Genomic DNA, 15,950 nt, shown 5'->3' with positions numbered 1-15,950 from the left:
CCGTTTGCCAGAGCCACCCCGGTATCCGAGAAGGTCATAGCCGTTCACCAGTTCCCGAAGCCTGACACCCTCAAGAGTCTGCAGGAATTCGTCCACATGGTCAACTTTTACCACCAGTTCATCCCGGGGGCGGCTCGCATCATGTGGCCATTGTTCGCACTGATCACCACCAAGAACAAAACCCTGGAATAGATGGAAGAGGTTGAGAATACTTTCATTGCGATTAAAGATGCCCTGGCAAGCGCTACCCTACAAGCCCACCCGCAGCTGGACACTCACACCGCGCTCTCAGAGAATGCATCAGCCCCAGCCATTGGGGGCATCCTGGAGCAATCAGTCAATGGCCATTGGTGCCCACTTGCCTTCTTCAGCAGGCACCTCCGCCCCCCCCACCCCCGCCACGGAACTGAAATACAGTGCTTTTGACAGGCAACTCCTGGCCCTGTACCTGGCCATCAGACACTTCCGGTACTTCTGAGGGCAGGACATTCACTGCGTTCACTGACGACAAACTGCTCACTCAGGCCCTCGCAATGTCAAAGGACCCCTGGTCAACATGCCAGTAGCAGCATCTGTCCTATGTATTGAAGTTCACCACTGACATCCGACACTGAGCAGGTAAGGACAATGTCGTGGCAGACGCGCTCTCAAGGCCCATCATCCACAGCCTCGTCCCTGGCCTGGATTACACCCAGCTAGTGCAGGCACAGAAGGAAGATGCAGACACACAAGCTTTCCACACCACCGTCACTAGTCTTCAGCTCCAGGATCTCAAACTGCCGGACAGCCCCGACACACTGTTCTGCGATGTCTCCACTGGCTCACCGTGCCCAGTAGTCCCACTGCAATGGAGGCCGCGGGCTTTCAGCATGGTCCACGATTTGGCCCACCCCCCCCAATCAAGTCCTCATTTCGCATGGTGGCAGAACAGTTTGTGTGGCACGGCCTCAAGAAGCAGGTAGCCCAGATGGTGAGAAACTGCATGCAGTGTCAGACCTCCAAGATCCAGCGCCATATAACAAGAGACAAGAGGATTGAGCACATACACATCGACATCGTGGGCCCCCTGCTGGTGTCCAGGAACAGCTATTTGTTGACAGTGGTCGATTGCGTGACGAGGTGGATGGAAGCCATCCCACCGAGACCTGTGCCAGGAATCTACCCACCCACTGGATCGCCAGGTTCGGGGTCCTGGCGCACATGCTGAGCGACAGGGGTGCCCAGTTCACATCCGCCCTCTGGTCACAGCTGGCAAACCTCTTGGGGATCAAGCTCCACCACACAGCCGCATACCATCCCCAAGCCAACAGCCGAGTGGAGCGCTTCCACCGACACCTAAAGTCAGCCCTCATGCCTTGCCTCACCGGTCCCAGCTGGATGGACGAATTGCCCTGGGTCCTGCTCGGCATCAGAACGGCACCACAAGAAGTCCGACAGGCATCATCCATGAAGTTGGTCTATGGCGCGCCGCTGTCATTACCCGGTGAGTTCTTCGGCCCTGGCATTGGCCCTGGCATCGGCTCCGCGACCGAGAGTCGGACCTTGCTGGCAGACTTGTGGGGTAAGCTCGCCTCACTAGCACCCCTACCACCAACCCACCATGGCAGCTGCCCATCCTGCGTCCTCAAGAAGCTGGCTACGGTCGATTTTGTTTTCACAGTCAACCGACTGAAGGCGGCACACCTAGACCTTAGCCAGCCAGTAGTGACGGGCCAGCCGAAATGACGAGGTTGGCCACCCAGGCGGCGAGAAGTGTAAGCTGGTTCTGGGGGGCGGAGGGGTTGTGTGGCAGCACACAAGCTTGTGGCGAACCGGCCCTGCTTGTACCACTACGCCGGCGGGGCAGCCACGAGATGATGGCACCATCGGGGGACCTCTGTGCCGCATAGGTTAGAGCAAGGCACGCGCCTCGGGCGAATATAGCGACGTCACCACCAACACAGGGGCGGAGCTCACGCCGCCCTTAAAGGGACGTGCGCGAAGTTTGAATAAACAGTTTATTGAAACTTCCAACGTGGTCATGGTGTGTTTCAATCTGTGTAGCAGTCGCTACAATGATTTATAAAATCATGAGGGCCATACAAGAAGTGAATACTTTGTGGTGGTACACTACTGGCCTACTGCAGGATGCAACACCTGCAGGAGTGTACTGCTGGCCTACTGCAGGGGGCAACCTCTGTACTTGCAGGAGAGTAAGGGGACAGAATAACACCTGGCTAGCTGTCAATCAGTCGGCCTGAATGGACCAAGCCCCACGCGGTCGGGTGTCAATCACTCTCCAGAATATAAGCCTGCGCTGGCCTCCTGAAGCTCACTCAGAGTTACTGCAGCTACAGCCAGCCTGGCTCTGTGGAAGTCTTTGTGGATTAAAGCCTGTTGTACAGTCTTTACCTTGTGTGTTTCTGATTCTGGCAAACAGTGCACCACAATTTAATCCACAAACTTTTCCCATGGCTGCTATGGAAAAACTACTGTGTGCAGGGAGCCTCGAGGTTGACCCATGCCACCCGGAAGCCCAGACACGCTTCAAGATCTGGCAGAACACGGTCAAGGCAATCATCGAGGCACACAAAGGTAGCATTCTGGATTCAGATCGGAAGAGGTTGGTCCTACTCCAGTCAAAGCTGGGTCCCCACGCCTTCCAGGCAACCAAAGGCTGCTCCACGTACAAGAGCGCAATGGACACTCTCGAGAACTTGTACAAGCCACCTCAAGGTACAAGGTACCTCCTCAACACCCGAGCCCAGCAACCCGGGGAGATGGCTGAGTCTTACCTGGGACACTTGTGAGAGTTGGCCCGACCGTGTCTGGCTGAACCCGGGGTAGGCGCAGAGGAGGTCTGAGGGCTACGCTCGAGGGCCATATGGCAGAAGCTGCTGGAAGACAATATCTACGCCCTAACCAAGACAGTGGAAGTGGTCCAAACCCTGGAAGTGGCAGCCTTGCACATAGAAGCCTTCAATTCCAGGTTCCCCCAGGCTCCCTCATGGCCCTCTCACACTGCAGCTGCAGCCCCAGACTGAGCTGGGGAGGAAAACGTTGCTGCGGCAGGTGCCCAGCGCTCCTGTAAGTACTGTGGATCCTGGTGTGGGTCAGACCGACAATTGTGCCAAAACTGCCCGGCTATGAACCATTATTGTTCCTGATGGGGCAAGAAAGGCCACGTCACTAAAGTGTACCTCTCAATACCAGCCGGCAGCTCAGCGGCCCTCTATGACCTCCCCCATGGACCCCTCCACATGCACATGCTGGGTGGCGCCATTGTCCCCGCTACAACTTCCGCCTTCCCTGACTTCGATGGTGCAACATCCGGCCCCACCAGCAACTGTTGCAGCGTGTGCCCCGAGCACCTGGACTAGCCCCCGCCCTCACCTGCACCGCTTGCCGAGGACTACAGCAATGTCACTTCTGGCTGACATAATGACGTCACTGCCGCCAGCCGCGATGACGTCACTTCCTCAGGCGCAATGAACGAGGCTGGGGAAGGAGGCCAGCCATGCAGCATGCCCCCACGTGCCGCCGCCATCTTGAGCCAGGCAGCGGCCGACTCAGAGGGCCCCTGATGATGTTGAGAATGACGTGGTCAACACGGGCAGTGACCAGGCCGCCCTACTGACGCTCCCCATGCCTCCGGACGCCATCAGCCACCGCACACTGCACCCCACGACCGACATTGATGTTGTCAACACGGGCGATGACCAGGCTGCCCTAATGACACTCCTCACGCCTCCAAATGCCATCGGCTGCTCCACGCCGCACCCCACGACCGATGTCGATGTGGTCAACACGAGCGATGACTAGGCCGCCCTACCAATGCTCCCCATGCCTCCGGATGCCATCAATCGCCATGCACAACCGGAGAGCGATGATACCGACCCTAAGGTGGTCCTGGCTACCACCATGCTGACTAAGGACATCCCTCACTACTTCGTGCGCTCTATGATGGACTTGCAAGTCAACGGGCAGATAACAAGATGCCTGTTCGACAATGGCAGCACCAAGAGCTTCATTCACCCGAGCGAGGCCCACTCCTTGAGATTAAAAGTCCACCCCACCACTTGCTTGATTGCCCTCGCCGCCAAGGATAAGACTGTTGGTACCCTTGGGCGCTGCTTGGCCGATATAGCTGTGGAAGGGGAGACATACACAGGGTTCAGGCTCCTGGTCATGCCCAAACTCTGTCCCCAGTCCTTCTGGGCCTAGATTTCCAGTACCACCTGCAGAGTGTCACCCTTGCTTTCGGAGGGCCTCAACCTCCACTCACGTTACACAGCACACCAATACCAGCCCCAGCCAAACTGCGGCCTCTCCACACTGCGCATCCCTCCACCGGCGCTCTTCTCATATCTTGCATTAGGCTGCAAATTGATCACTGCTAGAAGTAGGCGCTATTGCGTTGCAGACAGAGACTTCATCAAGGCGGAGGTGTCATAGAGCCCAGCCCGTGGAGAACCCAAGTCCTGGTGGTCAAAGGGGGAATTAAGCCGAGTATGATTGTGGATTACAGCCAGACCATTAACCAGTACACCCAGCTGGACGCCTACCCCCTGCCAAGGATCACCGACATGGTTAACGAGATAGCCCGCTACCGGGTTCTCTCCACAATTGACCTGAAGTCGACTTATCACAAAATCCCCATCCATCCAAAGGACAAGCCCTACACCGCCTATGAGGCAGACGGGCGCCTGTACCAGTTCCGCCAAATTCCCTTTGGGGTCACGAATGGGGTCTCCATTTTCCAGTGGGAGATGGATCTCATGGTAGACCATCACAACCTGAAGGCGACGTTCCCGTATCTGGATAACATCACTATCTGCGGCCATGACCAGCAGGACCATGATGCTAACCTAGAGAAATTCCTCCAAAAGGCTGGGGAGCTGAACCTCACTTACAACAAGGAGAAGTGTGTGTTTAGCACCACCCGCCTCGCCATCCTGGGGTACATCATGGCCCATGGAGTCATTGGCCCAGATCCAGAAAAGATGCACCCATTAATGGAGTTACCTCTTCCCCCCCCCCCATGCTAAAGGCCCTCCACAGGTGACTTGGCCTTTCTCTTATTACTCACAGTGGTTCCCTCGCTTATCAGACAAGGTTCGCCCAATGGCCCAAGCTACAACTATTCCCCTCCCACCCGATGCGCAGGCAGCCTTTATCTGCATCAGGCAAGACATCGCAGATGCCACGATGCAGGCCATGGATGAGGACTCCTCCTTCTTGGTGGAGAGCGATGCCTCCGAGGTAAGCCTTGCCGCTACCCTTGCTTTCTTCCTCAGAACCTTCAATGGCTCCGAACTAGGGCATTTCGCCAGGTGATTGTGGAAGCGGTCCGCCATTGGCACCACTACCTGGCCGGCAGGAGATTCACCCTCCTCACGGACCAGCGGGCCGTGGTGATCATATTTAACACTACCCACAAGAGCAAGATCAAGAACAACAAGATCCTGCACTGGAGAGTCGAGCCGGCAACCAACAGCTATGACATCCAGTACCACCCTGGGAAGTTTAACAACTCCCCTGATGTCCTCTCTCACACCTGCACATCTATGCATGATGACAGGCTGAACGCATTGCATGAGTCCCTCTGCCATCCGGGTGTCACCAGGTTGTACCACTTCATTGTCCTGGAACCTTCCGTAAACCATCAGGGACGTCAGGGACATGACCGAGGCATGTCGGGTCTGCGCGGAGTGTAAACCCCGTTTCTTCCACCTGCCCCAGGCCCATGTTGTAAAGGCTACTCGGCCTTTCGAGCATCTCGGCATGGACTTCAAAGGGCCCTTGCCTTCCACAAACCAAAACGTCTACTTCCTCATGGTAGTGGACGAGTACTCACGCTTCCCTTTCGCTATCCCTTGCCTGGACGCCTCCATGGCCACCATCATCAGGGCCCTGGGGCAGATCTTCACCATGTTTGGCTACCCCGCCATCATCCACAGCGACTGGGGGTCTAGTTTCATGAGTGACGAGCTGCGCCAGTACCTGATGGCAAGGGGCAACGTGACCAGTCGCACGATGAGCTGTAACCCGAGAGGCAATGGGCAAGTGGAACGCGAAAACAGGGTGATCTGGAAGGCAGTCCTCCTGACTCTCAGGTCAAAAGGGTGGGCCATTGAGTACTGGCTGGACGCCCTGCCTGAGGCGTTCCATGCCATTCAGTCGCTGCTGTGCACGGCTACCAACGAGACCCCTCACGAGCGTCAGGAAGTCGGCGACTGGAATGTCCCTCTCAGCATGTCTCACGTCTCTGGGACCAGTGCTCCTGCATAAGCACATACGGACACACAAGGCCAAAGCCCTGGTCGAGCAGGTCTTCCTCCTACATGCAAACCACAACTACACCTACGTTAGAGTTGGCAGTGGCAGGGAGGACACCGTCTCAACAAGGGTCCTGGCACCATCAGGAGCACCCTCCAAACCATGCCATCGTCCAGCCCAGGATGACGCTGACCGGACATACATCCCCATCCGCAGGCAGCTATGGGGCACGCAGGACCTCCTTGACCACCAGGGGCCTGATTCAGCCCTGGGAGATGAACCTGCCCCCCCACCCATCCAATACGACCCTCATATGTCAACCCCGGCCACCCCTCCGACCAGTGACCAGGAGCCAGTCCTACGATGGTCACAGAGACCCCGGCGGCTGCCGGACCGTCTCAACCTATAAATATTGCAAGTGTACAGTGGGTAAAATTCCTTGTTACTGCCCCCCAGGACAATTTTAAAGAAGGGGGTGAATGTGGTGGCCTACTGCAGGGGGTAACACCTGTACCTGCAGGTGTGTACCGTTGGCCTACTGCAGGGGGAAACCTCTGTATCTGCAGGAGAGTAAGGGGACAGGACAACACCTGGCTGGCTGTCAATCAGTCGGCCTAAATGGATCAAGCCCCACCTGGTCAGGTGTCAATCGCCCTCCGGGATATGCCTGCGCTGGCCTCCCGAAGCTCACTTAGAGTTACTGCAGCTACAGCCAGCCTGGCTCTGTGGAAGTCTTTGTGGATTAAAGCCTATTGTACAGTCTTTACCTTGTGTGTGTCTAATTCTGGCTAACAGTGGACCACATACTCAAAGTCTGTTTCCCAGGGTAGACAATTCAAAAATTAGAGGGGAAAGGTTTAAGGTGAGAAGCAAAAGATTTAAAAGGGACCTGAGGAGCAACTTTAAAACATAGACAGTAGTCCGTATCTGGAATGAGCTGCCATTAGAAGCATATGGAAGCAGGTACAATGTTCAAAAGGCATTTGGACAAATATATAGATAGGATTGGGTTAGAAAGATATTGTCCAAATGCAGGTAAATGGGACTAGCCCCTCCTGAAAAAACCCAACTTAGACCCCACCACACCCAATTACAGACCTGTTTCTAAACTTCCATTCCTGTCGAAGGTCCATGAAAAAGTTTTTCTTGGCCAATTGTTGTTCGAACTACATCAAAACAACATATTGGAAAGATTTCAGTCAGGTTATAAGGCCCCCCATAGCACAAAGTCAGCCTTACTAAAAGTGTATAATGACCTGCTGCTCCTTTCTCCTGACTCAAGTGTCTCCGCCATTCTAATTCTCCTGGACCTTAGAGGAGAGTTTGATACTGTGGATCACACTATTTTAATAGTCCTTCTTCAGTATGGAGTTGGTGTCAATGACATGGCCTTGAACTGGTTTAAGTCCTATCTTAATAATAGGACTTTCTCAGTTAATATGGAGAAATATTTGTCTTCGTCAGCTACCCTTTCCTGTAGAGTCTATTCTAGGCCCCATTCTCTTTTCTTTATATGTGCTTCCCCTTGGTCATATCATACAAAAACAGGGCATCTCTTTCCACTGCTATGCCAATAATACTCAATTCTATCTCTGCTTGAAACCTTACAACCAATCAAAGGTAGCCAGCCTCATTATCTGTCATAAAGTGTTGGATGGTTCAAAACTTTTTACAGCTAAATGAAGGCAAATTTGAGGTTATCCTATTTGGTCCCCTTAATTCTTCCAAAATTATCTCCAATAGTCTTGGTAACTTATCCACCCTCATTAAACCCCACGTCAAATGCCTTGGGGCGATATTTGATTCCACCTTCAAGTTCGACAAACAAGTTCATGCGGTAGTAAAAGCTAGCTTTTTCCAACTTTGCACTATTGCCAAAATCAAATTATTCCTTTTATTTAAAGACCTTGAGAAAATTATCCATGCTCTTATATTCTCCTGTTTAGACTATTCTAACTCTCTATAATAGGATTAGTCAGTCTTCATGATCCCGTCTGCAACTGGTTCAAAATGCTGCAGCCAGGCTCCTGACAGGGGCCAAGAAGAGGGACCATATAACTCCTATTCTGGCCTCCCTTCATTGGCTGCCAGTACAGCTCAGAATTGATTTGAAAGTTCTCCTGGTTGTCTATAAAGCCCTTAATGGGGTAGCCCCCTCCTTTATCATGGATCTCCTAACTCCTCCTTCATGACCCCTCAGGTCAGCTAACATGGGGTGCTTCGCTGTTTTGTGTTCAAATCTTAAACTCAGAGGAGATAGCCTCTTTGCTATTGCAGCCCCAAACTGTGGGACAACATTCCTTCTTCTATCAATTCAGCCCCTTCCATCAACTCTTTTATTAATAGATTGAAGATGTACTTTTCTTGACTAATGTTTTCAGTCTTCCTCAGGCACCTGATTGTTACCTTGTGTTCTAACCTCTTGTATTAGTTTTATTCTGGACTCTAAATTGTTGCCTCATTGTGATGTCTTTTTGATCTGTACAGCACATTGGTCAATATGAGTTGTTTTAAATGTGCTATATAAATAAATAAACTAAACTAAACATGTGGTGATGGTCCCTATCCCTCAGAATATCCTTCAGTGACCTTCCCACCACTAATGTTAGGCTCACTGACATGTAGTTTCCATTTTACGTTGCAGCCTCCTTTAATAAAGGAGTCTTCTGTGGCTAAACATGATGCAAATTTCTCTGCCAGCGTCCTAGCTTCTCATAGGGTTCTAGGATACGTATGATCATGTCTTGAGGATTTGTCCAGATTAATATGCATTAAGACTGCCTGCTCGCTCCTCTTCTTTAATGTTTTTTTAATTAAAAAAAAAACAATAGCAACTGAGGCACTGCTGGAAGTGTGCTGCCTTTTGGATGAGGCCTTATAAGGAGGACTATCTGTAAGATCAGAAGATTGTTCAAGGTTCAAAGGCACCGAGGAGTCACGTGATAGAGTAGTGGCCGGACGGTGAACTCCAGCCCTCTCCAGAAAAGTCGGGAAAAACAAGAGAAAATACAAAGGCACAGAAATAAAAGTTAAAGAAAAGTAAGTATAAAGGTGGAAAGAAGATGGCGACAAAAAAAGAAAAATCGAAATCAACGGTAAGAAGAGAGGAAGAGAAGACAACGGAGGAAGAAGGAGAAGGCCTTACCTGTTCGAAGAGGCCCGCGGTGGAGAGAGAAACCCGCTCCTCAGGTCGGAAGAAAGTGGACTACAAAAATGGCTCGCTGAGCCGAGTAAAAGTGCGCAACCGCGCATGAAAAAAAACACACCAACGGGAGGGGGGACCAGCTGGGGAGTCGATCTCCACAGCTGGCAACGACAGCTGCAGAACACCTGCAGCAAGAAGACAACACAAAAGACAATGGAAACAAGAAAGAAGAGAAGGGCAACAAAGAAACAACAGATGGCCAACCCAGAGGAAGAAGAAGAGGAAGAGGAAGAGTACAGTGAAATAGAAGAAGAAGAGAAAGGCAAGATAAAGGAGGTACTTTCTCTTATTAAAGGATACATGGAGTCATTTAAAGAATGGCAAACACAGGAATTTAATGATTTAAGAAAAAGAATAAACAACACAGAAGAGAAAATGAATAAAATAGAGATGACCTTAACAGAAATGGGAAAGAAAATGGATAAGATGGAAGAGCAGGCAGTAGCAGCAGAAATGGAGGTAGAAGACTTAAAAAAGAAATTGGAGGAATCTAATAAAAAAACTAAAGAGACACAAGAACTACTAGCTCAAAAAATAGATACAATGGAAAATTATAACAGAAGAAATAACATAAAGATAGTGGGCCTTAGGGAAGATGAAGAAGGCAAGAATATGAGGGAGTTTATAAAAGAGTGGATCCCTAAGACCCTAGGATGTCCAGAACTACAGCAAGAAATGGAAATAGAAAGGGCACATAGAGTATTGGCCTCTAAACCACAACCACAACAAAAACCAAGATCTATTGTAGTAAAATTCCTAAGATATACTACAAGAGAAAAGGTACTGGAGAAGACAATGGAAAAAGTAAGAGAGGGCAACAAACCACTGGAGTATAAAGGGCAAAAAATCTTCATTTATCCAGATATAAGTTTTGAACTCCTAAAGAAGAGAAAAGAGTTCAATACAGCAAAGGCGATTTTATGGAAGAAAGGGTATAAATTTATACAAAAGCATCCAGCGGTATTGAAAATATTTATTCCAGGACAACAAAACAGACTATTCTCGGATCCAGAAGAAGCACGAAAATTTGCAGAACAATTACAAAAATAGACTGAGGGATGAAGACGGGTAATGAGAGTAAAAATGAGCACGATTGATATGTATGTGGGTAAAGACAAAAATAGACTGAGGGATGAAGACGGGTAATGAGAGTAAAAATGAGCACGATTGATATGTATGTGGGTAAAGACAAAAATAGACTGAGGGATGAAGACGGGTAATGAGAGTAAAAATGATCACGATTGATATGTATGCGGGTAAAGAGGTATAAGAGTGAATAGAGACAATGTGCATACGTGAATGTATCTGTACTTAGAGGAAAATATAGATAGTATAGACAAGAATTAATAAGGGAAGGTAATGGAATAGAGAGAATAAGGAGGGAATTAAAAGAGTGACCTTTGTGACATATGAAAAGTGAAATCTTTTCTGGGGGGGGCTGGGTGGGGGGAAATAGCAGTCACTGCAAAATCAGTTGACGCTTGCGAGTGGATTCACAAATCCAAATGGAGAGGGGAGATGTGGTTGTCCGACAAGGGATAAAGGACAACTCAGGAGGGGAAGTGGAGATTGGAGATAAAGAAGATAGAAATAGGAGAATAAGGAAAATGTTGGATGTTGTAGGAATGTTGTCTTATAAAGAGTTGAAAATAAGAAAACAGAAATGGAAAAGGAGGAAAGGTAATGATGGAAAAACGGAAAGATAAGATAAACAAAATATAAAATGGCTACGCTGAACTATATGACTTTAAATATTAATGGAATACATAACCAAATTAAAAGGAAGAAACTACTAAATTTAAATGAATAAATGTATTCCATTAGAAAAAATAACATATAGGTTAAGAAATAATATTGAAATATTCGAACAAGTATGGGAGCCTTACATTAAATACAATAGCGAAAACCTACCGGGGACAAACATTACCTAAGTTGATGGAAGGAGAAGGAAAGAAAAGAATGGACTCAGTAGAATTTCTGGTGTATTTTTGTTGAATGACAACATTGTCTGACTGGCTTAATGCAACCCAGATTGTATACCTAAAATGGATGAGAGGGGGGGGGGGGTGGGGGGGTGGCTTGGGAGGAGGGAGGGGGGGAGAGAAAAAGTCACTGTATATGTGTGAAAAAGAAATAGTGTATATCATGGCTAATGTGATTTATGGTGTGAAAAAAAAAATTTAAAAAAAAAAGGTTCAAAGGCACCATTCAAAAGAAGAGGAGATAAGATCTCCATCAATATGGTCAATTTTTCTCCCTGGTTAAAATTACAAGGCTGCATAGGAGCAAGCTGAGTAGAAATTGAAAATCAATTTCTCAGAAGATAAGTGATCATAAATTTAAAAAATGTAATTATATAAAAATGAATGTAGATGCACCTTTAAGAACTGACTGTATCTTGTGACCATGACCTTTGATAAATTATTGGGTTAACCATTTTGCCATTAGTTCAGAGTTGATTACATTCAGAAAGAAAGATTTTGATAATAGCTCAATTCTTGTTATTACTTTCTTGTCACAAGTCAGACATTTCAAAAGGTATTTGAACAGATGTATGAATGGGAAGGACTCAAATTTCAGATTTATTGTAGAATACATACATAACAGCAACTCTGAGATTCTTTTTCCTGTGGGCCAACTTATTGGTAGTGCAAAAAAAACCTGTACACAAGGACATGTGTAAACAAATAAAGAAATGGAAATACAGGGATGAAAAAAAAACAAATATATTGCAAAAGTAATAAGACTTAAATAAGTCCCTGATTGAGTTTGTTGTTGAGGAGTCTGATGGTGGTGGGGTAGCAGCTGTTGTTGAACCTGGCAATAGAAGTCTTATGGTACCTACTTCTTCCCTGATGACAGCAATGAGAATAGAGCATGTACTTGGTGATGTGGCTCCTTGATGATTGCTGCTGTTCTCCGACGGCAGCGCCCCTCATAGAAGTTCTTGATGGTAGGAGGGTTTGTCTGTGATGTCCTGAGCTGTGTCCACATCCTTTTGCATAGCTTATCGCTCAGGGGTATTGGTGTTCCCATACCAGACCATGATGCAATGATGCACACTTTCCACCACATATCTATAGAAATTTGCCAGGGTTTCTAGTGTCAAATCTCTACAAACTCCTGAGGAAGTAGAGGCGCTGATGTGCTTTCTTCACGATGCCATTAGAGTGAAATAGTGACTCCCAAGAACTTAAATTTGCTCACCCTACACCTCTGATCCCCCAAGGATCACTGGATGGTACACATCTGGTTTTCCCTTCCTGAAATCAACAATCAGCTCCTTAGTTTTGGTGACATTGTGAGGTTATTGTTGGTGCACCATTCAGCCAAGTTTTCAATCTCCCTCCTATATGCTGACTCATCAGCTCTTTGTACAACCCACTACCATGGTATCGTCAACAAATTTATAGATGGTGGTGTTTTCCTACTGAGCCACACAGTCATAGGTGTAAAGAAAGAAGAGCAAGGGGCTAAGATTGCACCCCTGTGGTGGTCTTGTACTGATGGAGATTGTGGTGGAGATGTTTTTACCAATCCTTACTGATTGTGCACTGTAGGTGAGGAAATCCATGATCCAATTACACAGTGAGGTGGTGAATCCCAGGTCTTGGAGTTTGCTGTTCAGTTTTGACGGGACGATGGTGTTAAATGCTGGACTGTAGTCGATAAAGATGCATACATCAGGATGCTCTTTACTGTCCAAGTGTTCCAGGGCTTTGTGTAGAACCAGTGAGATGGCAGCTACTGTAGACCTGTTCCTATGGTAGGCATATTGGAATGGATCCACATCTCCGCTCAGAAAAGAACTGATATGCTTCAACACCAGCCTTTCAAAACACTTGGTCGCCATGGATGAGAGTGTCACTGGTGGATAGTTGAGAAACATATGGACCAAATGCAGGCAAATGAGAATAGCCCTGAATGCCAAAATGGTCAGCATTGATGAGTTGGGCTGAAGTGGCTATGCTATGCTCTGATTATGACTCTAGTCTTACAGTATATCAATACCAGAATACCTGCAGGTACTACATTATCAACAAGTTTGGACTATTGCTGCATGAGAAAATAGCAGAACAGCAGGAGGTGTAAAATAGAGAAGATTTTCAAGTTCGAGTATTTGTGGTGGCAGACGGTGAATATGGTGGATATTAAGTGAGCCAGTGAAATATGAAAAGTCTGTCATGTACCCTGTTCGTGGAATGAACTGAAGTATTTCTGGATCAAATGATATCATTGAATTTCAGGAGATGACACAAAACAGAGAAACTCGGGTAAGGTCAGAAATAGAAATGATATTGTTGCTGACAGTGGGGTCAGAAATGTATGAGACGTTGGTGAATTAATTAGTTCCACAGCTAAGGTCACATAAGAGGTCATTGCAAAAAAAACTGTGGCTGTTTTCTTATGTTCTTAACTGCATGGAAAGCATTTGGGATTTCTAAAGTCATGATAAAAATAAAAGCCTTTCTTCTTGTATTTTATTTATCCAAGCTTAATAAAAAATAGACAGTCATCAGCACTTCTATGCTACTGATTTGCATTCTCAATTATTCTAATTTGCTTACAAGTTTTACCTAAGAACAGCTGCAAAGCTAACTCTCAGACATTGACGTAGGATTTTTGCTCCTGCCCTGCTAATTTTCATGTAAATCTTAAGTGAACATATTTGGAAATGTAATCCAGAAGATTTTGCATCCTCGCCACCTCAGTGTTTGCACCTTTACTGTTGTAAAATGTAACCTTACATACTAATGAATCTCTGCAGAGTATTCTGCCAACTGCCTTATTGTGGACTGAATGCAGAAGCCATTCATTGAAGACATATGAGACTGCAGATGCTGGAATCAAGAGCAAAGAATCAATCTGCTGGAGGAATTCAGCAAAGTCAAGCAGCATCTGTGGGAGAAAAAGAAATGTCATCATGTTGGTCCTGAGACTGAGAGTGCAAAGGGGAGAGACCAGAATAGTGAGGACAGGGTGGGAGTGGTTAGACAAGAGTCAGTAGGGAATAGTGATCCAGAGAGGGGTGAAGGATGACCGATAGTGGGAAGGGGTGAGTTTAGGGTGATGGCAACTAGCATCAACCACACGAGACAGAGTGCAAGTAAAATGCTAGTTTTAATAGTCTAACATATCAGCTAGGCCTTACCTCTGCAAGCCTAGGTCAGAATGAATGAGAATGAGCTACAACTGGTTTATATATACAAGGTGCTGGTGACCTAGTGGTGTAATAACATACCACCACATTCACCCCCCACTTAAAAATTTTTTTGGCTTCCCTTCACCCCCCCCCCCCCCCCCTGCTTCTCTTTTTCATGCATTCATAAGTCCAGTATCTGGCAAGGTTTCCTTTTCCTCTTGGACCTTCGGGGTACTGGGCAGGGGGCTGGAGAGTATTAAGGGTCGAGGGTCCTGACATTGGGTGGGAATATGCTGAGGGGGTGTAGGGCTTCCCGTCGGGGTATTGGTTTTTGGGGGTGTGTTGTTCAGTGGGACCCCATGGGGTGGCGTGACAATCGTCTGTCCTGGTGTCCATCGATCTTCGCGCTGGTCTGTAGGGATCCACGACCTGCCTGCATCGTCCACAGTTCCTTCCCGCAGATCCGTAGGGGTCTGCAGCTCTCCTGCGTTGTCCACTGTCCCTTCCTGCTGACCATAGGGGTCGGCTCTCCTGCGTCATCCACTCGTCCGGCCAGTGTGAGGTAACTGGTGGCCACCGAGTCTTCTTGTCCATCCCTGAATGCGACATATGTGTTGTGGGGGTTCGCGTGCCTCACTTCCACTGGCTCCACTAGAGGGTCCATTTTGTGGGGCCTGCAGTGTTTCGGAAGAGAGTGGGTCCTGGTGTCATTAATCATCTAGGCAGCACCATGCCTGTCGTGGCTTTCTTCGAGAAAAAAACATACGGTCATGAGGTGTCATGTTCATGGCAGTACACAACAGCAAGCATATGGAGTGCAAGGCCTCCGGTAACACATCTTGCCACCTTGCCACTGGTAGGTCTTTTGCCTTTAAGGTCAGTAGGACCATTTTCCAGATAGTGGCATTTTCCCTTTCTACCTGCCCATTACCTCTGGAGTTATAGCTTGTGGTGTGTCTGGTGGCTATGCCTCTATCTCTCAGGTACTGCTGGACCTCAGCACTCATAAAGGAGCCACCCCTATCTGTGTATATATAGCTGGGGTACTCACACATGCTAAAAATGGATTGCAGGCACTTTATTACACTGGTTGCAGATACATCGGGACACGGAATAGCAAAAGGGAAGTGTGAGTATTCGTCTGTGGCATTAAGGAAATAGACGTTCCTGTCATAGGAAGAGAATGGGCCTTTAAAATCGAGGCTGAGGCGCTCAAAAGGTCTTGTAGCTTTTATCAGCGTGGCTTTATCCGGTCAGTGAAACGGTGGTTTGCACTCCGCACAAGTGGGGCAGCCCCTGCTTACCGTCCGTACCTCTTCTACCGAGAATGGGAGGTTTTGGGCC

At 48.1% G+C, this 15,950-nt stretch overlaps 1 protein-coding gene across 2 annotated transcripts in view; it reads left to right on the top strand.

Annotated features, from left to right (window-relative positions):
* Positions 1 to 15,950, top strand: part of LOC138747522 (uncharacterized) — a 168,439-nt gene that overhangs the window by 135,956 nt on the left and 16,533 nt on the right. The window contains exon 16 of one of the 2 annotated variants that reach the window (XM_069906825.1): positions 5,071 to 5,260. The exons of the other annotated variant lie outside the window; for it this stretch is intronic. Within the exon in view, the coding sequence (XP_069762926.1) occupies positions 5,071 to 5,245 (175 nt within the window). The 3' untranslated portion in view covers positions 5,246 to 5,260. Of the gene's footprint in view, positions 1 to 5,070; positions 5,261 to 15,950 lie in introns of those variants that run through there. 2 annotated transcript variants of the gene reach the window in all.

Source organism: Narcine bancroftii, chromosome 1, assembly GCF_036971445.1.
Source record: "Narcine bancroftii isolate sNarBan1 chromosome 1, sNarBan1.hap1, whole genome shotgun sequence".
Taxonomy (NCBI): domain Eukaryota; kingdom Metazoa; phylum Chordata; class Chondrichthyes; order Torpediniformes; family Narcinidae; genus Narcine; species Narcine bancroftii.
This window is presented reverse-complemented; position numbering and strand designations above follow the sequence as displayed.